Source organism: Eptesicus fuscus, chromosome 14 (genome assembly GCF_027574615.1).
Source record: "Eptesicus fuscus isolate TK198812 chromosome 14, DD_ASM_mEF_20220401, whole genome shotgun sequence".
NCBI classification, from domain to species: Eukaryota; Metazoa; Chordata; class Mammalia; order Chiroptera; family Vespertilionidae; genus Eptesicus; species Eptesicus fuscus.
The window spans coordinates 184,995-206,961 of record NC_072486.1 but is presented as its reverse complement, the minus strand read 5'-3'; the positions used below and the strand labels follow the sequence as shown (position 1 = coordinate 206,961).

The 21,967-nt window shown below is 68.5% G+C and overlaps 1 protein-coding gene across 1 annotated transcript in view; it reads left to right on the top strand.

Moving 5' to 3' along the window:
• CAMK2B (calcium/calmodulin dependent protein kinase II beta) overlaps positions 1–19,866 on the top strand; it is a 47,163-nt gene extending 27,297 nt beyond the window's left edge. The window contains exons 6-21 of the mRNA XM_054726195.1: positions 975–1,047; positions 3,401–3,503; positions 3,582–3,665; positions 4,061–4,155; positions 4,239–4,361; positions 4,803–4,886; positions 5,339–5,381; positions 6,035–6,109; positions 10,096–10,136; positions 10,216–10,287; positions 11,564–11,608; positions 12,583–12,631; positions 18,672–18,747; positions 18,873–18,967; positions 19,093–19,327; positions 19,509–19,866. Coding sequence (XP_054582170.1) covers positions 975–1,047; positions 3,401–3,503; positions 3,582–3,665; positions 4,061–4,155; positions 4,239–4,361; positions 4,803–4,886; positions 5,339–5,381; positions 6,035–6,109; positions 10,096–10,136; positions 10,216–10,287; positions 11,564–11,608; positions 12,583–12,631; positions 18,672–18,747; positions 18,873–18,967; positions 19,093–19,325 — 1,291 coding nt within the window. The 3' untranslated portion in view covers positions 19,326–19,327; positions 19,509–19,866. The remainder of the gene's footprint in view (positions 1–974; positions 1,048–3,400; positions 3,504–3,581; positions 3,666–4,060; positions 4,156–4,238; positions 4,362–4,802; positions 4,887–5,338; positions 5,382–6,034; positions 6,110–10,095; positions 10,137–10,215; positions 10,288–11,563; positions 11,609–12,582; positions 12,632–18,671; positions 18,748–18,872; positions 18,968–19,092; positions 19,328–19,508) is intronic.
• The last annotated feature ends 2,101 nt before the right edge of the window (positions 19,867–21,967 follow it).

Genomic DNA, 21,967 nt, shown 5'->3' with positions numbered 1-21,967 from the left:
GACGGTGCCCAGATGTGGGCACAGCTTTTTGAGGAGAGGCCTGGCCCGCTCCTTGTTCTCCTTGGCCATTAGAAAACAGAGCTGACCCTCGGTCACTCCGCGGGCCCAGCAGTGGCAGGAGGGGTCCTGGGGGATCTGCCCTCCACACCCCCCCCCCCATTTGGAGGGGCTGTGAGGGAGACCCGGGTGGTGGCAGCACTCCCGGGGTGGGGGGACCCTGAGGGCCAGTGCCTGGCCCTGGGGGCTGCTGGACACTTGGGGGCGGCTCGGGCCACAGTGTGCGGGGCAGGGACAGGGAAGCACAGTGGGCAGAGCGGGGCGGCCTGACCTGGAGGAGCCTGGCTCAGGCCCGGGTGGTGCCTGCCGGTCCCCCAAGAGAGCGTCTGTCTGTCCGCGGCCGCCCAGAACTGAGCTGGGGTGGTCGTGGGGGGGCGGGTCCTAATTTATTGGGATGAGTGGCACCTGCTCTGGCCCATGAGTGACTGGGGGCTGCAGCATCAGCACTGCCCACACCCAGGTGCCCACCTTCCCTCTCTCGCTTTGCCCTTTCACCTCTGCCCTTTCCTGCCTGGGTTCCCCCCAGGCTGTGTTGCAGGGTGTGGGCTCCACCCTGGCCTCCCTCCCAGAGGGCCCAGCTCAGGGTCAGGCTTGGCCAGCATGAGCCTGGGGAGGGGGCCGGGAGGGGTGGGCCTGGCACCGGGGAGGGCATGGGGGCACGGGGCCTGGCCACGCCTGCGCTGACCTGGGCGAGGGGAGCACCCCAGGACCCTCCTGGCTCGTGTCTGCTCTGAGGCAGACGGTGCCTTGATTCCCTGCCTCCCGTGACCCTGCCGGGCGGGGGCCTCACCCCCCCCATCCCCGCTCCTGCGCCCCACGGGCCAACACCACCCCCCGCCCCCGCTCCTGCGCCCCACCCCCCCCGCCCCCGCTCCTGCGCCCCACGGGCCGCACTAATGCACGTGCTTCTGCTGCAGCCACTGCATCCAGCAGATCCTGGAGGCCGTCCTCCACTGCCACCAGATGGGGGTCGTGCACAGGGACCTCAAGGTGAGTCCCCGCCTTCTCCCGGGGCCCCTGTCTGTACCTGCGTGTCCTTGACCAGAGGCCTGAGGGCCCCTGTGAGCACACACCTGTACGTGCATGTGTGCATGATTATGCGTGTGAGACGTGTGTGTGCATGTGAGATGTGTGTGCGTGCACATATGTGTGTGTGTGTGTGTGCATGGGGTGTCTGCACACAGCCCTCATAACACCTCCAGGCTCCAGGCTGAGGGGATGGTTGTCAAAAATCAGACCATGAGCACATGACCCCTCAGGGTCTCACTCTGACCGACTGCGATGCAGACCCGGCCGGGGGGACCCAGATGCGGTGCTGTAGGCGGGGCTGATGCCGCAGCAGCAGAGGGTGCGGTGCCAGCCGGGGTCTCTGCAAACTCCCGCCTCGTCCCGGAGACCCTGTGGCCCTCAGCTCAGCCCTAGGCCAAGCACCCCAGACCTTTCCAGAGGGGTCATCCTCCCCCCTCCCCCTCCCCCTCCCTCCCCTTGCCCTTCCCCCCTCCCCCTCCCCTCTCACCCCTCTCCACCCCCTCCTTCCTTCCTCTCCCTCCCCCTCCCCCCTCCCCTCTTCTCCATCTTCGGCCCCAGCTCTCTGGGCTGGGCCCTGGGCTGTCCTTTCTGCTGAGAGGCCCCCTGGTGGCGGTGAGGCAGCCTTCCTTTGGAGCTGGCCCTGAATGTGTGTGTGTGTGTGCGTGTGCATGTGTGTGTGTGTGTTGCGTGTGTGTGTGTGTGTGCGTGTGTGTGTGTCTGTGTGTGTGAGTGTCTGTCGGGTGCTCTGGGACAGACATGCCCTGTGCCCTTGCTGTGCCCGGCTCCCTCTGCATGTCCTGTGGTCCCGTCCTCCCACGTGTCTGCTTCGTGCGCCTGCCCCGCCCCCGTCACTGTCTCCTCTGAATGGGCCTCACTTGGGGGCCTCTAAGAGGCGGGGCCACAGGGGCGTGGGAGGAGTCCCCCCTCCTTCCCGGACCCCAGCATTCAGAGGCCAAGGCAGAACTGGGGGTGGGCCCCCAGCCCAGAGTGAGGGGCGGGGAGGGGGCGCACAGATCCTCGCGGGGAGGGGAAGGCGGCAGCCCGTCCCGCTCCAGCTCCTGCTCCGAGGCCGGCCTGGCAGAGCCCCCTCCCCGGTAGCACTGGGGGTGCTCTGGCCCCGCAGAGCGTTGTCACCATTTGGGGCTGCGGGGCGGCAGGGGAGGGAGTGTCCTCATTCCTGGGGGGCTGTGACCCTGAGATTCAGCTCCAGCCTCCGCCGCCCGCAGACCTCCTGACGTGGGTGCCCAGAGGTGGGGTCCCCGGCCCGGCTCCGCTGGCTGTGGGGGCCTGGCACACTTGGCCACGAACACCTCGGGGTCACAGTGGTGTCCGCAGACTTGGGGTGTGGGTTGGACTTGCTTGGTGGCTCTGAGTGTGCCGGGAGCGTCGGGCGGAAGGAGTTTGAGTGCATTTGCGCCAACCGAGGAGGACGAGTGGGGAGCGGCGCAGAGGCTCTGAGGCCAGCAGTCCGGGGTCTTTCAAAATCAAGGGGACGGAGGTTGGGGGCTGGACTCCAGGTGTGACCCAGACCAGGGCTCTCCTGAGGGTTCTGGGCAGGCCTCACTCCCGGCAGAAGGGCCCCTGACTGACGGGCCGGACGTGACCTCCACGACCTCCCTGGGTGGACGGATGGTCGATTGCCCGGTGGAGCTACTTTCCACAGAGCCCTTTCCTCGTCCCCGTGCCGTGTGGTCTCGGGGCTGGCCTGAGGGGAGGGCGCCTGGCGGTCAGGGGCGAGCCGTCCAGCCGCCGAGAGCGCTGAGCGCTGCCCGCGGAGGGAGGTGGGAAAGGGAAACAGGTGGGAAGGGACCCACCTGAGTCGGGCCAAGGTCCTGGTCAGAGGGCAGCAGCCCCCTGGCTCCAGCGGCCCGTCCCTGAGCGGGGGTGCTGCTCCCTGAGCGGGAGGCGGCCGTGCCGGCTTCGGGGCCTCGGTCATCCCTCTGCGCTGCGGGGTCACCGTCCTGCAGGAAGTGCCCGAGCCCCAGCAGGCACCCCCACCGTGTCTCCCAGCAGCCAGACGGGGCGGGAGGGAGCCCCTCGGTGATGGTGCCCCGACCAGGGCTTGCGGGGAGCACTCACTCTGGTCCAGCGCCCCAGTCCCGTCCTGGGTCCACGGGACCCCAGCCGCGCTCGGAACCAGCTTTTCCCTGCGAGGCTCCTGTCCCTCGGGGCTGGGGGTGCAGGCCCAGGGCCCACGGGCGTCAGCAGTGCCGGGAGACACCACATGCGGGTCAGGCCTGAGCGCCCACCTGCAGCCACTGTCCCTCTGTCTCTCCCCTTGGGGGTCCCGGCGTGAACCCCGTGGCTCCCGCAGCCCGAGAACCTGCTCCTGGCCAGCAAGTGCAAGGGGGCGGCCGTGAAGCTGGCAGACTTCGGCCTGGCCATCGAGGTGCAGGGCGACCAGCAGGCATGGTTTGGTAAGCTCCCGGCTGGGCTGGCAGGGGGCAGGGAGGGCTCAACCGAACAGGCCCTCACACCCCCTCCCTTCCCGCCAGGGTTCGCGGGCACACCGGGCTACCTGTCCCCCGAGGTCCTGCGCAAGGAGGCTTACGGCAAACCGGTGGACATCTGGGCCTGCGGTGAGGCCCGGGACCCGGCTGGCGGGGGGGGGGGCAGCAGATGAGACCACCCGGGGCCCCAGCGGCTGCTCAGACCCCCTGTGCCAGTGATCGTGGGTTCTGGGGGCCGTGCAGACTGCCCTGTGACGTGGGTGAGGATGGGGGGCGGTGAGAGGCCGTGAGTAACATTCTGCCAACGTGAGGGTCCCCAAGAACGACCCAGGCTGCCAGTGGGGAGCCCAGGGCCCCGGTGCCTTCCGGGGCTGCCTGGCTTCAGGCAGGACCCCCCTTAGCCGGGCTGGGAACCCCTGCCGGCCGCACACTCCACCTCCGGGCACCGGGCTCCCGGGCGCGGGTGTGGTGGGCGCGGTGGGCGCGGTGGGCGGCGTGGCCCGCTGAGCCTGCCCTCGCTGCAGGGGTCATCCTGTACATCCTGCTGGTGGGCTACCCGCCCTTCTGGGACGAGGACCAGCACAAGCTGTACCAGCAGATCAAGGCAGGCGCCTACGATGTGAGTGCCCCCCCCCCGACCTCGGAGAGCCTGGCCCCTGCTGGGGGGGCCCCAGACCCCCCTGAGCACCGTTTGTCCTCCAGTTCCCCTCCCCCGAGTGGGACACGGTCACACCCGAAGCCAAGAACCTCATCAACCAGATGCTGACCATCAACCCCGCCAAGCGCATCACCGCGCACGAGGCGCTCAAGCACCCGTGGGTCTGCGTAAGTCCCCGGCCTCGGCCTCCCCGGGCAGGCGGGCGGACCCTGGTCCTGTCCCTGCACCTGGCCGCCCTGAGCCCCCCTGTCCCCTGCCCCCCTTCCCTCTGAGTCCCCCCTGAACCCCCCTGAGTCCCCCCTGAGCCCCCCTGTCCCCTGCCCCCCTTCCCCCTGAGTCCCCCCTGAGCCCCCCGAGTCCCCCCCTGAGTCCCCTCTGAGCCCCCCGTCCCCTGAGCCCCCTGCCCCCCTGAGTCCCCCCTGAGTCCCCCCTGAGTCCCCCCTGAGCCCCCCTGAGCCCCCTGCCCCTGAGCCCTCCTGCCCCCTGAGCTCCCCCTTCCCTGAGTCCCCTCTGAGCCCCCCTGTCCCCTGAGCCCTCCTGCCCCCTGAGCTCCCCCTTCCCTGAGTCCCCCCTGAGCCCGCCTGATCCCCCTGCCCCTGTCCCCACAGCAACGTTCCACGGTGGCCTCCATGATGCACAGGCAGGAGACGGTGGAGTGCCTGAAGAAGTTCAACGCGCGGAGGAAGCTCAAGGTGAGGGGGCCGGCCGCACCCGTGTCCGGAAGGCGCCTGCCCCTCGAGGGCCCTGTGCTGGGAGGGGGGAGGCTGCAAGGCCCGGCCGTGCCCCCCCCACCCTGGCAACCACACCCAGGTGCCCGGCTGGCCCCACCCAGCCCCCCGCCCCCCGAGGGGCTCCGGGTGTGAGGGCGTCCCCAGCTTCCTGGCCAGGCCCTAGTGCTTGGTGGGGGATAGGAGGGAGGTGGCCTGGCCCCACTACAGGCTGCTGCAGGCAGGGGGTACCGCGCGCGCCCAGCACACGTGGCTGTGCCGTCGGGGAGAGGCCCCGGGGCCCTGGGCGGCTGTGGGCGTGGGCAGCTCTGGAACGGAGGCTCGTGTGGAAGCAACTGGCGAACCTGCCAGGCACCGGGGGCTGAGGCCTGGGGCTCCCGGCCGCCGCCGCCGTCCCAGCCCGTGTCTCTCCCCAGGGCGCCATCCTCACCACCATGCTGGCCACCCGGAACTTCTCAGGTGAGACGGCTGCTCTGGCAGGCTCCGTGACCCCCGCCCACCCTCCCTCCCCTGTGCCCGAGGCCCTCCCGGCCACTGGCAGGCCCCCCACCTGCCCCACCTTTGGGTCTGTGTCCCCACCCGACACCCAGCTCTGTGTCTGTCCGGGCGTCCGTAGGCCGGCGCCTCTGTGGCCTGTCGTCGTGCTGCATCCGGGCACCGTCTGTGTGGGTGAGGGCCGGGCCTCTGCTCCGGGCGTGCTTGGGGCCGGCCGGATGGCGGAGGTGGTGGGGCCGGGGCGTGCGGCCGCGGGGGGCCGGGGGGGGGTCTGGGGCCCGAGGCCAAGGGCCCGGCAGGCCCGCCAGGGACAGCGTCACCCTGTCCTGTGGCTTGTGTGTGCGGCGTCTGTGGTCCGTCCTCGCTGTCTGTCTGCACCCGGCACCCTCCGTGACCTCGCCGTGGCCGTGCTGCGGGCGGCCCGTCCCACCAGCCCTGCCGGGCGCCCGTCCCCGAGACGCCCACATGTGGGTCCAAACGTCAGTCTCCACCTGTCGTCCTCCTGTGAGGCCCTGGGACCCCTCGCCCGGCCAGACGCTAACCTTCTCTGCTTCCTTTGTCTCTTCTCTCCCTCACCTCGCCCCGTCTGCGCCCTCCCCTCCTAACGGTGCTAACAGTGGGCAGACAGACCACCGCTCCGGCCACCATGTCCACCGCGGCCGCCGGCGCCACCATGGGGCTGGTGGAACAAGGTAGACGCTTGGACCCGCGTCCGCAGCGCATGGAGCCCCCCTGGCTGCACGCAGCCCCGGGCAGGGAGCCCCGCTCCCGCCGCACCCCACAGCCCCGCCCCTTAGGCCCCTAAGCCGTGCCCACACGCGTTTGCCTGAACCCCAGCCCTGGCCCCTGAGTCGGGGGTCGGGAGACCCCTTTGGCCAGAGCTCTTAGCTTCGGAAGCTCCGTCCCCCTTGTCCATCCTCATTCGGAGTGACCCTGACCCACAGGACTCGGGGCTGCTGCTGGGGTCCCCGTGCTACAGGGACCTCGGGAGAAGGCCTGAGGCAGAGACCCCGCCCGAGAGCCTGCGGCCATCCGTCCACCTGGCCTCGTGCGTGCCCCCCCCAACCCCCCACGCACACACCCTGGCTCCGCGGCTCACATGCCGCCGGGGTCTGTGCCGAGCCGGCCCTGTGAGCCCTGCGGGGTCCTAGGCGCCCCGAGAAGGCCGCTGAAGGCCGCCTGGCTCTTTCTACAAGGGCCCTCTGCCCTTGTCCCAAACCGTGAGGGGAGACTCGGGTTCTGCCCACCTGCTCCCAGGAGGCCCAGGTCTGCTCCCGCCCACTGAGGCCTCGGCCAGACCCCGAGGGCTGCCGACCTCGTCTTCCTCCTGGGCCCGCAGCCGAGGGTGGGCTGAGGGCCCCGCCCAGGCCCAGGCCCTTTCCCTCCTGCACGCCCACCCTGCCCCGCCCTGCCCCACAGCCTGGGCAGCCCACCCCCTCCCCCCCCTCGCCGCCAGAGGACCCAGCATTCCAGCTGCCTCCGGGCACGGGGGCGGGGCCCGCCTCGGGGGAGGGTCTGTGGGCGCGTCAGCAGGCCCACAGGGCTGTCCAGTGCCTCATTCTTGGGGTCCTGAGGCACCTGAGGGTCGGGGAGCAGGGAGCGGGAGGCAGAGGCTCCGGGTGCAGCCCTGCCCACGGCACAGGAGTGAGGCGGGCGCGGAGCTGCCCTACCCGCTCGCCCGCAACGCCGCCTCCTGCATGAGCCGCGTGCATGGGGGCTCCATCCTGGGCGCTGAGGGCCACTGTCGGGGAGGCCAGTGCATGTGGGGGACCAGCATGGCTGCCCCGTGACCAGCTGCGGGCGAGGCAGACTGGCCTGTGGACCGAGGGCCCCCCTGGCCTCACTGACCCGGCAGACACGGTGGGGGCGGGGGTGGGATGGGGGTGGGGTGTCTCAGGTCTGAGGCCTGGCTTCTCTGTGGGTGACGGGCACCCTCCGCCCGCGGAAGTCTGGGTGTCTCTGTGGAGACCGTGCCGTTCGTCAGAGCCCTGGTCGGGTCCCGCCCGGCCTGGCCCGTGGAGGGTGGTTCGTGTCCCGGGCCTGGGGCGCGTGCTCAGGCCCTTGGCTGCTGCCGGTAACCACGCATGAGCTTGCCGGGCCTTTGCTGGGACCCACGGGACTCGGCGGCTCAGAGTCGCTTGGGACAGCGTTGCTAGGAGACGGGCTGCACTGGGGCTGGAGGGGAACTGGGTAAAAGGAAGGTGTTTGCTTGGAGCCCAGGCCGGGTGCTCGCCGCTGCGCCCGCGGGTTGGATCGAATCGGGCCGGAGGGGACCCGCTGCCTGGGCCTGACCCAGGGGCCCGCGAACTGCCCACGGGGACGCCGCCGCCCTCTGTGCCGGGAACAGCACGGCCGCGCTGCCTCTACTCAGCCTGGGAAAGCCCCGTCTTCCATCGGAGGGGGGTCAGCGTGCTCAGCCCCAGGCTGCTGCCTCTCCCGCAGGCCCAGCTGGTCAGCCAGCCGGACGGGTCCCTGGGCGCCACCACCTCAGACCGCTTCCCCTTGAGGGGTGGGCTCCCCTCTCCGGGGGCAGCGGCGAGGTGATGGGGAGGCGAGGGCTGTGCTCCTGGGGACGAGGGGGGACCCACGCTGAGTCTGTGGGGCTGTCCGGGCCCCGTCCTGAGGAGGTGTCCACGCGGCCCCAGGAGTTCCAGGTCCTCGGAGCCTGAGGGCAGGGCCGCCAGGGTGTCTGTCAGGGTCCTGAGTCCGGCTGCCCTGGCCTGGCCCTTGGAGGGTCTGATGGGGGACGAGGGAAGGACGGTCTGGGGTCCTTCACGCTCTGGGACCCACAGGCAGCGCTTCTCACAGCGCGGGGACAACATGAGGCAGGCTGCTGGGTCAGCTCTGCCCGAGGATGCTGGGAGGGAAGCGTTTTTATACACACACACACACACGTGCACGCACGCACACACACACACCCTGGCCGGTTTGGCTCAGTGGATAGACCGTCAGCCTTCAGACCAAAGGGTCCCAGGTTCGATTCTGGTCAAGGGCACGTACCTCGGTTGCAGGCTCCTCCCTGCTCCGGGCCCTGGTCCGGTGTGTGCAGGAGACAACCAATTGCTGTGTTTCTCTCACATCGATGTTTCTCTGTCTTTCCCTCTCTCTTCCCCTCCCTCTAAAAATCAATGGAAAAATTTCCTCGGGTGAGGATTAACAAAAAAAAAGAATATATATTAATTGCTTTTAGAGAGAGGAAGGGAGAGGGAGAGAGAGAGAGAAACATCAGTGATGAGAATCATTGATCAGCTGCTTCCTCCACGCCCCCCACTGGGGATGGAGCCCACAACCCCGGCCTGTGCCCTGACCGGGAATCGAACTGTGACTCCTGGTTCCTAGGTCGATGCTCACCACTGAGCCACGCCGGCCAGGCTGGGAGGGGAGCTTGTGAGAGGAGGGACAGAGCCTGGGGAGCAGGAAGCCGGTCCGGCGTGGCTGCTCGGACGGCCTGAGGGCTTCTGACTGTGCAGCCCCCTTGTCCCCACGCAGAGCCCGAGGGCAGCGTGAGGTCCTGGTCCCAGGGGACTGGTCAGCAGGTGGCTCGTGGCCCTGGCCCCCGCTGGCCACTGCACCGGTCTGAGCAGCATGGGGACCCCTCAGAGGGCTTGCTGAGCAGACCCCCCCCCCCCCGCATGTTTCTGCCTCAGAGGGCCTGGGAGTCCAGGGGGTGCTAATGCTGCCAGCAGGGGATCCACACTCTCTGGGTCTAAGTGCCCGTCTGGGCCAGGGATGCTCCCAGCAGGCGTTTGCTCCCCGGGCCTCTGTGGGGCCCTCCCCCTCCCCCCTCTCCCCTCCCCTCCTCGTCCCGGACAGGTGACTCTTCAGGCTGGCCAGCTGGAGCCTTTGGGGCAGGGCTGGGGCCCGGGGCAAGGGACCCTCCCTGCTTCTCTGACCACACCTGCCAGCCTGCTGGGCGCTGCTTGGGGGGAGGGGGCAGGACAGGCTGTGGTCCTGGGCGGGGCTGCACTCTGCCTGAACTGACAAACCTGTTTTCTCTCTCCCCTCACGCCCTCCCCTCCCCTCTTACCTTTGTGTGAGGTAAGCTGACTTCCTTTTCTTGGCAGTCCTGTCATTACCGTGAGCCTCTGGGGAGGGCAGGTGCTGGGCCGAGGCCGAGAGCTGTGGAGGGCAGAGGGGAGGCCGGCAGGCTGCCCTGACCTCCATGAAGGGGGTGGGCAGCCTGGGGTGCAGGTGGCCTTTGACCCTCCCCCATGCATGTCATCCTACTGACCTCACAGAGCCCGGGAGCCCGCACAGAGGCGGCAGCTCCAGCTGCCAGGCAAGGCCAGGAAGTGGCCCCAAAGGAGAGGTGCCTCGGGCTCCGGCCGCCAGGGCAGAGCGAGTCCTCCCTCCAGTGGAGGGGCCCAGAGGCACCTGGGTGGGGACGGGCCCCCCTGTGGGCAGCCAGCGGCACCCCCACCCGCTGCGAACATGCAGTGAGGAGGGGTGCCCGCCACACAGCCTGGCGCCCGCCCTGTGTCCTCACCGGGGGCACCCACCGTCCTCCCACACTGCCCGCCCCTGCAGCCAGGGTCCCGAATCGGGGGCGACACCTCGGTCCCCAGGGCAGCCACCCTGCCTCACTCTGGGGGAGCCCGGCACCTTGCGGGCCCCGAGGTCACGCATGCCAGGGGGCTGCAGAGGGTGGCCCCTCACGATGCCTTTCCTCCCCATGCAGCAGCCAAGAGCATGCTCAACAAGAAGGCCGACGTGGTGAAGGTGAGGCTCCCCGCTCCCCAGGCCGACCCCAGGGAGGGGCCTCGTTCTCCCCCTGACGCCCTCTCTGTCTCCGCTGCAGCCCCCGACCAACAGCACCAAGAACAGCGGCGCTGCCACCAGCCCGAAGGGGACGCTTCCTCCAGCCACCCTGGTACTGGGCCCCCGGGACCCTGGTACTGGGCCCGCAGCCCCCTCCTGGCCCCGGGACCCTGGTACTGGGCCCGCAGCCCCCTCCTGGCCCCGGGACCCTGGTACTGGGCCCGCAGCCCCCCCTCTTGGCCCCGGGACCCTGGTACTGGACCCGCAGCCCCCTCCTGGCCCCGGGACCCTGGTACTGGGCCCGCAGCCCCCTCCTGGCCCCGGGACCCTGGTACTGGGCCCGCAGCCCCCTCCTGGCCCCGGGACCCTGGTACTGGGCCCGCAGCCCCCTCCTGGCCCCGGGACCCTGGTACTGGGCCCGCAGCCCCCTCCTGGCCCCGGGACCCTGGCCTGTGGCAGCCGCCTGTCAGGAGGCCTGGGTGACGGTGGGGCCCAGCTCCAGCCGGTCTCTGACGAATGACACGGCCCCCCAGCCCTAGCTGCTCCTTGGGGGTGGGGTGAGGGGTGAGGGGTGAGGCTAGGCCGAGAGCCCGCTCAGCAGCCAGACAGGCCAGCTCCTGCCTCCCTGGTGGGTCCTGGTGAGAGGCCCACAGGGGACCCGGTGCTGCCTTTCGGGCTCAGAAGGGAGACGGTGGCAGCGGGGACCCGCCCAGCCCCAGTGGGGACCCCGCACAGCCTCCCAGGATGAAGGCGGGGCTGGTCTCACTTCTCCGACCGCCCCGTGATCTGCAGGGAGGCAGAGACCCCGGGTTTCCCAACAGTCACACCTGCCGGCCCTGGGCAGGCGTGGGATGGGCCCTGCTGGCCTGTGGCTGCCCAGAGGGAGGGGAGGGGCTGGCGAACATGGGCCCCCCTGCTGGGGAGGGATCCTGGGCTCTAGGCCTCGCCTGGGGGGGGTCCTGTCCAGGGGACCCCACGGCTGGTGGTCAGGCCGTGGAGGCGAGGTTGCTGGTCCACCTGTTCTCAGAGATGCCCCGGCCGGCCCTGCCCCCAGGGGCCCACCTGATGCCCCGGGAAGGCTAGGTTTGCCCAGGACCGACCAGGACGTGTGGGGGTCCAGGCCCAGCAGGGGAAGTCCCGTGGGGCCTCACAGCCAGCCCGTCCTGGACCCCTGCACCCCCTGCCTCCGCATCCCGCGCCACCTTCCAGCCCAGGCTCCACGCCAGCCGGTCCGCGGCGGCCCTACAGCTTCTCCCCGCCCTGGCCAAGCTCTTCACCGCATCTGCTTCATCGCCGCCCCTCCCCCCTCCGCTGCTCCCCACAGGCCCCTCCATCCCTGCCTTCCCCTCTGCTCCCCTCCTCTCACTCCCTCCTTCCTTCCTCTGTAGGAGCCTCAAACCACCGTCATTCATAACCCTGTGGACGGGATCAAGGTACCGCCCTCCCCCTCGGGAGCTTCTGTGGGGGCCGGAGGCAGACCCTGGCCCTGGGGGAGGGCTGGGCATGGACCCTGTGGGGGCAGGTGTCCCCAAACCCATCCCGAGGCAGCACGGAGCCCACGCGTCCCTGGCTGCTCTGCCGGGAAGGCCCAGGTGCCGCCCGTGAGGCCCGCTGCGCCCGGCCCGCTGCGCCCAGCCCGTGGACAGGCTCCGTGATTGCAGAGCGGGGCCACTTCTCAGGACCTCCTGCTGCCGTCCCCTGTCCACTCTGCCCTGGCTGAGTGCAGGGCCTGGGGGGCGGGTCTGGGGGCGCACGGACCGGTGACCTCGCCCACCTTCACCTCGCTGCCAGCGCTTCCTGCCGGGCTGGCCTCTCCTCCCATCCCACCCGCATCTCGGGGGCAGGGAAGGGCTGTGGCGTGAGTCCTGGGCCTGGACAGGCAGACCCTCCTGTGGCCACAGCTCGGAGCCACGTGCGCCAGGCGGGAGGGGTCCCTCGGGGACCCTGTGGAGATTCCCTTCTGGGCAGCCGGCTGCCTGGGAGCTTGGTGGTGGGCAGGTGGCAGCTGTTTGTTATCTGAAGGGCAGACCTGGCTCCCAGGCCGAGGAGGGGTGGGCCGGGCCCGGCTAGACAGAGCAGGCCGGAAGGAGGTGTGGGCACCCCACACTCCGCCTGGGCCACCCAGGTTCCCTCCCACTCTGGGTGCCTTCCTGGTCCCAGGAGCCTCGGGACTTTATAAGCTGCTTCCCTTGCTGTCAGACCGTCCAAGCAGGCTTCCCACCGCGCACACGGTGGCTTTGGGACGTGGGCAGTGGGACTGGGTCAGACGAAGCCCCGGCTGCCTGTGGGTCTCTGGGGCCAGGGTCCGGCAAAGGCACCTCCCAGGCCCCTGCTCCCCGGCCCTGACCCCAAGGCCCCTTGGGCGGGCCGGGCAGTCAAGTGCTGACCCTGCCTCCCGTCTCCCCAGGACTCGTCGGACAGCGCCCACACCACCATAGAGGACGAGGACACGAAAGGTACCGTGCGCTCCCCACGGCAGGCGCGGGGCAGGGTGCGTCGGGCGGTTCCTGGTCAGGGTCTGTGACTCGGATGCCCCGGGGCTGGCCGTCCTCGGCGACAGCGATCGGGCCAGCCCGCGTGCCGGGCTGTCCAGGGATGCAGGCCTCCAGCCACGCCTGCCAGGCGGGCACCCTGACAGCAAGGAAGCTTCCGCCGCCCTTCGCCCTCCCCACCTGTCCCCCAACTCACCCCAGGGCCAGGCGCCCAGTTTTCCAGGAGAAACGAGTTCACAGTTGAATTTGCTCAATTTCTTCAAGTTCCTTAAAGTCATGACCATCTGGCGGGCAGTTGAGTGGGCGAGCAGCCGGGGGCCTTGCCTGGTTCGGTGCGATTCCGTGGGGCAGGGATCTGGTGCCCAGGCCCCAGCCTAGGCCACACCCCACGTGGGGCTGTGGACCCCCTGACACACACCAGCACCCTCGGGGCTGCCCAGGGCACCCCAGCCGGCCACGCTGCAGTTCGGGGGGAAAGGCCAGGCCCACCCTACACGGCGGCTGCCCAGCATCCCCAGCCCAGTGCGGGGGGCGGGCGGGGACACAGCACGGAGCATGAGCCTGAGCAGGGAGACGGGCGTGTGTGTGGTTCCCACACAGACGAAGACAGGCTGGAGCCAGCAGCATGGAGGCCAGCCTGGCCTGTGGGCCTCATACACAGAGGAGCCCGAGTCCCCCCGAGCCTCCCCCCACGCCGGGCACACGCAGGCCCCCACCCACTGCGTGGACCTCAGCACCTGCTGTGATGGGACAGCCCTGGACGCTCCTGGGTCGGGGTTCTCCAGCTTCAGCCCCACCTCCTCCTCCTTCTGCCCCTTCTCTCTGCAACCCCCTCCCCGCCTGCCTCCTGGTCACGTCTGTCTGTCCGCCAGCCCCCGGGCCCCAACTTCCTGAGCTCGGGGAGGAGGGCTCGGGCTCGGGCCCAGGAGGCTGAGGGCCCCCTGCCCTGCCCCGTGTACGTAGCCGGCCCTGTGGCCGCGGGGTCTCCTCAAAGGGCCCGCAGTCCCTCTCCGGGGACCCTGAGAGCCCAGGGCGCTGAGCCCCCCGGGGGCCGTCTCCACGGGCTCAGGCCTCGCTTCCACCTCAGGGCTCCTCCCTGAGACAGGACCCGGCGGGAGGCATGGCTCCCTGTCCCTTCCTCACGCCCACCATCTGCCAGCTCCCAGAGCCTCTGACGTCCTGAGCTCCAGCCGGAGGGGCTCCTGCCCACCCCGTGTAAGTCACGTGGCTCTGCGCCCCGCCAGGCATGGCCGAGTGTCTGGCCAGACACCCCTGCTCATGCTGCAGCCAGCACCCCACACGCTCGCTGCTGCCCAGCTCCGGCCGGCAGCCTCTGAGGCCGCAGGCCCGTCCCCTTGCCTCCTCAGGCCGTCTGCCGTGGCCTCCACGGTCACGCTGCCTTCACGGGGCCCCACCCTGAGCCCCAGGCAGCACCGAGGGAGCCCCTGACAGCTCGCAGGCCTGTGGCTAAAGGAGCAGAGGGCCCTGCTCTGCCCACATGTCCTCCCCACGGCTGGCGGGTCCCGGCACATTCTCACCCTCCGATCACCCACTTACCAGGCCTGTCACCTGCTTACCAGACCTGTCACATGCTTACCAGGCCTGTCACACGCTTACCAGGCCTGTCACATGTTTACCAGGCCTGTCACACGTTTACCAGGCCTGTCACACGCTTACCAGGCCTGTCACACGCTTACCAGGCCTGTCACCCACTTACCAGGCCTGTCACCCACTTACCAGGCCTGTCACACGCTTACCAGGCCTGTCACCTGCTTACCAGACCTGTCACACGCTTACCAGGCCTGTCACACGTTTACCAGGCCTGTCACACGTTTACCAGGCTGTCACACGCTTACCAGGCCTGTCACACGCTTACCAGGCCTGTCACCCACTTACCAGGCCTGTCACACGTTGTCCTGGGCCAGGTGCCCCCCCTTGGCTGGTACCTCTGCTCCAAGCAGCTTCCCCCCCACACCTGCCATGTGACCCTTCCATCCTCCCACGACTCCCAATGTCCCCCCATTTCCCCCACAGCCCCTCCCCCTGCACGTCCCTCATGGCCCCCTTTTCCTCCTCCGCCCCATGACCCCCCCGTCTCCCAAAGTCCCCCATGACCCCCTCTGCGCTTCCCCATGCTTGGCTGTCAGCCCTCAGGTTTCCTCTCTTGCACGCCCCTCCTCGTGTTCACATCTGTTCTGTTCCGCCTCAGCCCCCAGGATCTCTGACATCCTGAACACAGTGAGGAGGGGCTCAGGGACCCCAGAAGCCCAGGGCCCCCCACCCTGCCCGTCTCCGGCTCTCCCAGGCCCCCCACCCGCCCCAAGTAAGCGACACCTCGAGGGGCCCTACTGCTGTGGAGACGCAGGCTGCAATGTGGGTCCCCCACCCCGACCCCCGCTCTGGGACAGGCAGCTGGGGCCATGGAAGCGGCCGGGGCTTCCACGTGAGGTGCCTCTGACCTCAGAAACGGAGTTCATGGCTAAAGACGGGTATGAACACCCGTGTCCGTGAGCACCTGGAGATGGTCCAGGGTGAATGGGGCCCGCCCCCGTGACCTGCGGGGTCTGCAGGCAGGAAGGCTCGTGGGAGCAGAGGGGCCAGCGGCCCCAAGGGTGCCCGGGAGTGTGTCTGGCGTCCCTCCGGCTGGGTCCAGGGCTGGGGCAGCTCCGTGGGGTGCTCCGTGGCAAGGGGAGGTCTGGCCCTGCAGGGAGGGTGGAAGCCGGCTGCCCCAGGAGGGAGGAGCGAGTGCTGGCCCGTCTGCCGACTGCCCGCCAGTATCACTTACAGGGATGGATGACACCCCGGGCTGCAGCCACCCCCACCCGTGGGGAGGCTCCGGGCTCAGAGGAGAGGCAGCGGGGCCAGGGGCCAGGCATGGCGGGGGAGTGGCTGGGTGAGTGTGGCCCCTGCCCACCCTGCGGGCCGAGTGGGGGGAGGCCGAGGCAGGGCGGAGGGAACGGGCTAAGCCGTGGGGGAGGGCTGGCGGTCTGTGGCCTGCCGGCTAGAGCCCTGTGGGCGGCCCTGCCGAGAGGGCTCTGTGCTCGGCTTGAGGGGCAAGGGCCAGAGTGGGGGCCCTTGGACGCTGATGTGGCTGAGGGCTTGGGGCGAGCTGGGGGGGTGGCACCAGTCAGCTGGTAGGATGGGGTGGATCTGGTCGGCACACGGGACTCTGCAGCGTCTCGTCCGAGTTCAGAGGCTCCATGTCCCAGACCCTGGACCCCTGCCCAAGGCTTGGAGACCTGCAGGATGCTCCCAGGGGCCCCCTGCATGGACCAGCCCAGGCTGCAGCCCTCCCCGTGGGGCCAGCGCAGCAGCCTGGCGGGCTCTGCGGACAGGCCTGCGTGGGGCTGCAGCACGGCTCTGCCTGCTTAGGGGTCCCCTCAGCTGACTAAGGGTCTGGGGACCACGGAGAGGCTGTGAGCAGGACCAGATGGCAGGGGATGGGTTCTGGAGCCAGCAGAGGTGGCCTGGCCTGAGGGTGGGGGTAGGGCACTGGGGTGCTGAGGGCAGAGGCCTCCAGCCAGCCTCCCTCGGGGAACAGAGTGAGTCTTGCTCCTGGATGTGCCCCACTCGAGTCCCTGGCACCCCAGCAACTTGAGTGTGTGTGAGTGAGTGTGGGTGGGGAGGTCCCAGGTGTCAGGACGGGGTGGGGCAGCCTGGGGAAGGGACTGTTTGGGGCTGAGGTCTGCTCTCCATGGGTCTGAGCAGGTGAGACAACCCCAGGCGCCCCATCTCCAAGTTGGGGATGCCCAGCTCGGAGGCCCAGGCACGGGTGTCCTGGGAGGTCGGGGGGCGGGGGCGGGCGCCGTGGGCCCTCCTCTCTCAAGTGCATGCCGCCAGCTGTCTCGGTGTGTAATGGGGTCGTGCTCACTGGCCAGGCCGCATCTCCATAATCGGGATTATACACAATCCTGATCCTGCAGCTGTCTGCCTGGATGGCTGGGGCTCCGCACCCCGGCAGACACCAAGGCACAGGGCCCCTGGCCAATGGTGGGAACAGCGGCCCCCCTGAGCTGGTTCGTGTCCACAGATTTATGCTGTGAGCTCGGGAACGTCCTGTTTATTTAATACTTTCTCTACACCAACTCCCATTTTAAATTACAATTGGTTTAAAAACATTCATTTCCCCCCTAGTGGAAGGTTGGGTCACAGCAGCCGGTGACTGACCTCAGAGTGTAGGGGAACCAGCAGGAAAATGCCCCTCGGCTCCACTGGGGGGCTGGGGGCCAGGGTGCGTGGGCGGGGCAGCTCCGCCGTCTGAAAAGAAAGGGTGACCCGGTCGGTCGGTGGGAGGTGGGGGGCTCTGGGCAGAGGCTGGACTCACCCTGAGCAAGGGGCCCCGGACAGGCTGAGGCAGGAGCTGGCAGCTGTGGGAAGGAAGTGGCCAGGCCTCACTGGGAGGGTCGGGGCGGGGGCGGGGCAGCGATGGGCTGCAGACGGGGGAGCCAGAAGCTGGAAACGGCCTTCACGAAGGTGACAGGTGAACCTCATGGGGTGGATGAGGTCCCAGAGCAGACCTCAGCATTGGGACTCGCCCAGGCAGAGGGCAGAGAGGTGGGCCGGCCGCTGGGGACGCACAGGGACCTGAAGCCTCGGATGCGGCCTGCACGGGGACCGGGGACCTGGGAGCTGGAGCCGCAGCCCCCCGCTGAGGCCAGCCTCCAGGACCAGACCTGCAGGTCGGACAAGGGGCAGGGAAGGAAGCAGCACAGAAGCAGCGGGGCCGTTTCAAGACGGGAGCCCACGCACGCTTGCAGGCTGGTGCACATGCACTCAGGCCCACACTCCCACCTGACATGCACATGCGTGTTCCCACCCCTCAGGTGTCACAGACGCCTGGGCTCACACGCAGCAGGCAGCCTCTTCTGCCGCGGACTCAGTCTCCCTCCAGGTGGGTTCCCGGGAGAAGGAGTGCCCAGACAGCCCCAGGGGCAGCAGCCTGGACCGTGGCACGTGCCTCTGAGTGCCCAGTGCTTGGGGACCTGAGCCCGTGGCAGCTTCAAAAGCCCATCCCACGTGGCAGCCCTCAGCGCCACGGTCCCTAGCTCTGCCGGGAACGGAGGGCTCGCTCGCAGACACGCGGCTGGGCAGCCTCGACCCCTGGGGCTCTGGGAGAGGCTGTGGGATCCTGAGTTCTTCCAAGCCATTGGGTCGTTGCTGTAAGAGATCACAGCTGTGTGCATGCCTGTGGCACGTCTGTGCACGGAAGTGGCGCAGCACCTACCCAGGGACAGTGAGTACGGAACAAGATTGAGGGAACACGGGCCTGCAACTATGTAAGATTCTGTTTCTTTAAAAAGCGTCTGGAGCCAATAGGACAGTGTCCAGATCTGAGTCCCCTGGAGTGGGCTGGATCATCCTCTCTGCTGCTTCCATGTGTTGAAAATGTTTTGCACAAAAATAAATGTACTTAGAGACAAAGGGCCCCGGGCGACCACCCTGGGGGCCAGGCCTGCCGAGGCCCAGGGGCCAAGTAGGCCGGAGCCTGGAGGATGGTGGAGAGTGTGGGATGGACGAGTGGTGTGCTGGCCGGCTCCTGGGCCCAGGACTGCAAGCAGGGAGAGCCAGAGGAGGCGGAGGCCAGCGCCTGGTTTGCTGCCTTCCGGGGAGAGGGGTGAGGCTCACGCACTCCGCTCTCTGAGCTGCCTGGCCTTCGGGTAGAGGCCTCCTGAGCCCCCAGCCTTCTCCCTGCTGTGCTTGTTGTTGGATTTGGGAAGGATCTGTGGGCGGAGCCAGGAAGGCAGATCAGGGCTGCAGAGGGCCCAGGCTGTGGTGGTTGTGGTGGGTCCCACCCCTTCCTGCATCTCCCAGACATGTGCCGGAGAGGGAGTTCTCTTACTCAGAAACGTCGTATTTATGGCAGCCGAGGTAGAAACTTGTTGGACTTGTGGGAGCCGTGCTGGCCTTGGAGAGAAGGGCTGGGCTGGGCGGTTTGGGCACAGGGCTCGGCCCTGGAGAGGAGAGGAGAGGCGGGGGCCGTGGGTCACTGGGCCTCTCCCCCCAGCGCGGAAGCAGGAGATCATCAAGGTCACGGAGCAGCTCATCGAGGCCGTCAACAGCGGGGACTTCGAGGCCTACGCGTGAGTCGGGGCCTGTGCGGCTCCCGGGGCAGCCTGGGGGATGGGTGGCTGAGTGTCCCCAAGAGAGGGCTGGACGCCCTGGGCGGGTGCAGAGGGGGCCCTCCTCACCTGGGTCTGCCCCCCAGGAAAATCTGCGACCCAGGCCTGACCTCGTTTGAGCCTGAAGCTTTGGGCAACCTGGTCGAAGGGATGGACTTCCACAGGTTCTACTTCGAGAACTGTGAGTGAGGCCGCGGGGTGGGGGTGGCGCGGGAGCCCCGGGGAGCCCCTCCCTGCCCAGGCCCCGGCGGGAGCGGGCAGTGCGGGGTGAGAGGCGGCCGCAGGCTGATCCCAGCCCGTCCGCAGTGCTCGCCAAAAACAGCAAGCCGATCCACACGACCATCCTGAACCCGCACGTGCACGTCATCGGGGAGGACGCGGCCTGCATCGCCTACATCCGCCTCACGCAGTACATCGACGGCCAGGGCCGGCCCCGCACCAGCCAGTCCGAGGAGACTCGCGTGTGGCACCGCCGCGAGGGCAAGTGGCAGAACGTGCACTTCCACTGCTCAGGAGCGCCCGTGGCCCCGCTGCAGTGAAGGTGAGCTGTCGGGTGGGCCCTCGGCGGGGGGGCGCCTCGGCGGGGGGGGGGGGCGGCGGGGGGGGCCTCGGCGGTGGGCGGGCGGGTTCTCGGGGCGGATGGAGCCACGGTGCACGCAGGGGGCCTGGGGCGCAGAGCTCGGGTGCACGCGGGAGCTGACCCTCTGCCCTCACCGTTGCAGAGCCCGATGGATCGTGTTCGGCGCCCAGCCGCTAGGCTCACGGCCTGCCTGTCGCATGTTTGTGTCTGCCTCTTCCTCCCCTGGTGCCTGTGTCTGCAGAAAACCAAGACCAGATGTGGTTCCTTTTTAAAAACAAGATGACGGCAACCACAAAAAAAGAAAAATAAATAAATGTCGGATGAAATGTGAAAAAAAACTTACAAAGGAAACGCTGTAAAAACGACTGGCATTGGTGGGGCTTGAACCTGCTGGCCACTCTGCACCCGAGCTCCAGTCTGTCCGCTCCAGGCCTCCAGCCGGCGGCGCACTTGCCCACGGGCAGGCCTGTTGCCCTCACGTGTGTGTTCGATGGGACCCACCCCCACCTGCTCGAGGTGGGTAGTGTCAGGTGTCGTCTAGGGGGCCGCGGGCCGCGGCCTGAGCGCAGCTGTTCCCTCCGCTTCTTTTCCCTTCCTCTACCCCCTCCCCCGAAGGTGGGTGTGGGCTCCTCCCGTGCCAGCGCCTGGTGCCCCGATGCCCCAGCGTGGACGGGCAGTGCAGAGGCCAGGCCAACCCCAGGGAGGATGCCTGTGAGAAGCTCTGAGGGCCCAGGCTGGCTCTGCTCTGCCCCCGCCCCCCCCTGCCCCCAGGGGCTGGAAGTGAGGACGGGTGCAGCTAGCTTCAGACTCGGGGGGCGGCTACCCTTGGCAGCAGCCCTGTGGGGAGGGGACCCGTGGGCCGGCCTCCCTCCTGTTCGTGGGGCGTGCCTCTGACACAGAGGGATGTGGGCTGGAGGGCCCAGGGCTCAGAGCTTGGTCCTGATGCAGGAAGGAGGGGTCAGAGGAGGCGCGGCTCCCCGGACTCCAGGCTGCTGCAGGGTCCAGGCCAGAGGCAGTTGCTCTGGGGGAGCACAGGGCAGGCCAGCCACTTGCCAGGCTTCAGGGGGGACCCTGAGTGGGAGGAGGGGGCTGGGCTCACTTCCTGGAGGCTCAGGGACGGCCTCGTGGTCAGATGGCGGCAGAGGGCAGCCAGGGGTGGGGCAGGTCCGACCAGGCCTGGTCACAGAGACTGGGCTCCTCCCGCCCCAGCACCAGGCACTCTTCAATTCACATTGTTTTCAACGAAGGTTTTCTTTATCTTCCCCCCAAAATCAACCCCAGGGAGGGGCATAGGATGGGGAACAGGACATAGGACCTGGTCTCCACGGAGACTGTCCATGCCACTCTGAGTGGACACTCATCTGCCCACCCACAGCTCTGCTCAGGACAGCGGTCCCCACCGTGGACACGGTAAACACCCGCCCGCCCTGTGGGCATGGGCGGTGAGTGGCAGGGCTTGCCTCCGACAGCGTGTGCCTGGCCACTCGCCTCCTGGGGCCTCCTCCCACTCCTCCTCCTCCTCCTCCATGGAGCTGCCTGTCTGGGTTAATTTGGGTTTTTTTCCTGGGGGATAGTTCTTTTGCATGACCCCCACAAGCAAGCCACACCCGCTCTTCCAGCTCGATGTCCATGGTGTGGCCTCGCTGGCCCGCCCTGCAGGGGTCGGCCTTCCTCTTCTCTTTTTGCTGAGTTTCGTTGTCTTTTCTTTCTGAGCCTTGTAAGTGTACAAAAAATTATTTTGTTCTGTCTCGGGAAACTGCAAATAAAAGGAAAACAGGACAAACTGCTTCTCGTGCAGCTCGGTGCTTTCTGCTGGGACCCCACCACCCCTCACCCAGCCCCTTCTGTGGGCCCCACTGGGCCTGGCTGTAGAGGCTGTGTCCAGACCTTCCTGAGCCTGGCCGGGTGGACGGCCCGCCTGGGGCCCCTCTGCAGCCGCAGGTCACAGCTCCAATACCTGACCCCCCCACACCCCCAACCTCTCTCGTCACCCCAGTGGCGTCTGGGGTGGGAGGAGCCACAGGGCCGGGCTCCACTGACCTGCTGAGTCGTTCCCTCCATCAGTCACCTCGCCGGGGTGGTTTGCTGACCGCCGGCCACAGGGGCTGGGGCATGTGGTGTCCATGGCCATCCTGCCTGCTTGCGGGAGCCCACACCCTGGGTTGTGCGGACAGCACACAGGCCTGCACGGTTCAGACACCACAGCGGTGGCTGCTGGGAGGCAAAGATGAAACAGCAGGCGAAGACAGGCAGGCTTCTCAAGGTCCAGATGGCCAGAGCCCCTGGCAGGATCTGGGGACAGGACTGTCTGAGGTGCCCAGACGGAGGGAGAGAGGAAGGACTGGGTGGCAGGGCTAGCCGCTCCCCAGCAGGCTCCCTCTGCAGCGGCCCCAGCATGACACCCCGGGACACCCCCAGGCCTCTGCCCACCCTCTGTGCCTGGTCCTGGCCCTCAGGGGGAAGGTGTCACCCAGTGCATCCTGCAGCCAGGACACGAAGCCTGCTGGGCCTCCCTCAGGAATGACCACCCTGGCCTGTGAGGCTGTTGGCACTGACCGCATGGCTGCTGACCTGACTGACCACCAGCTCCTGAGGCCATCT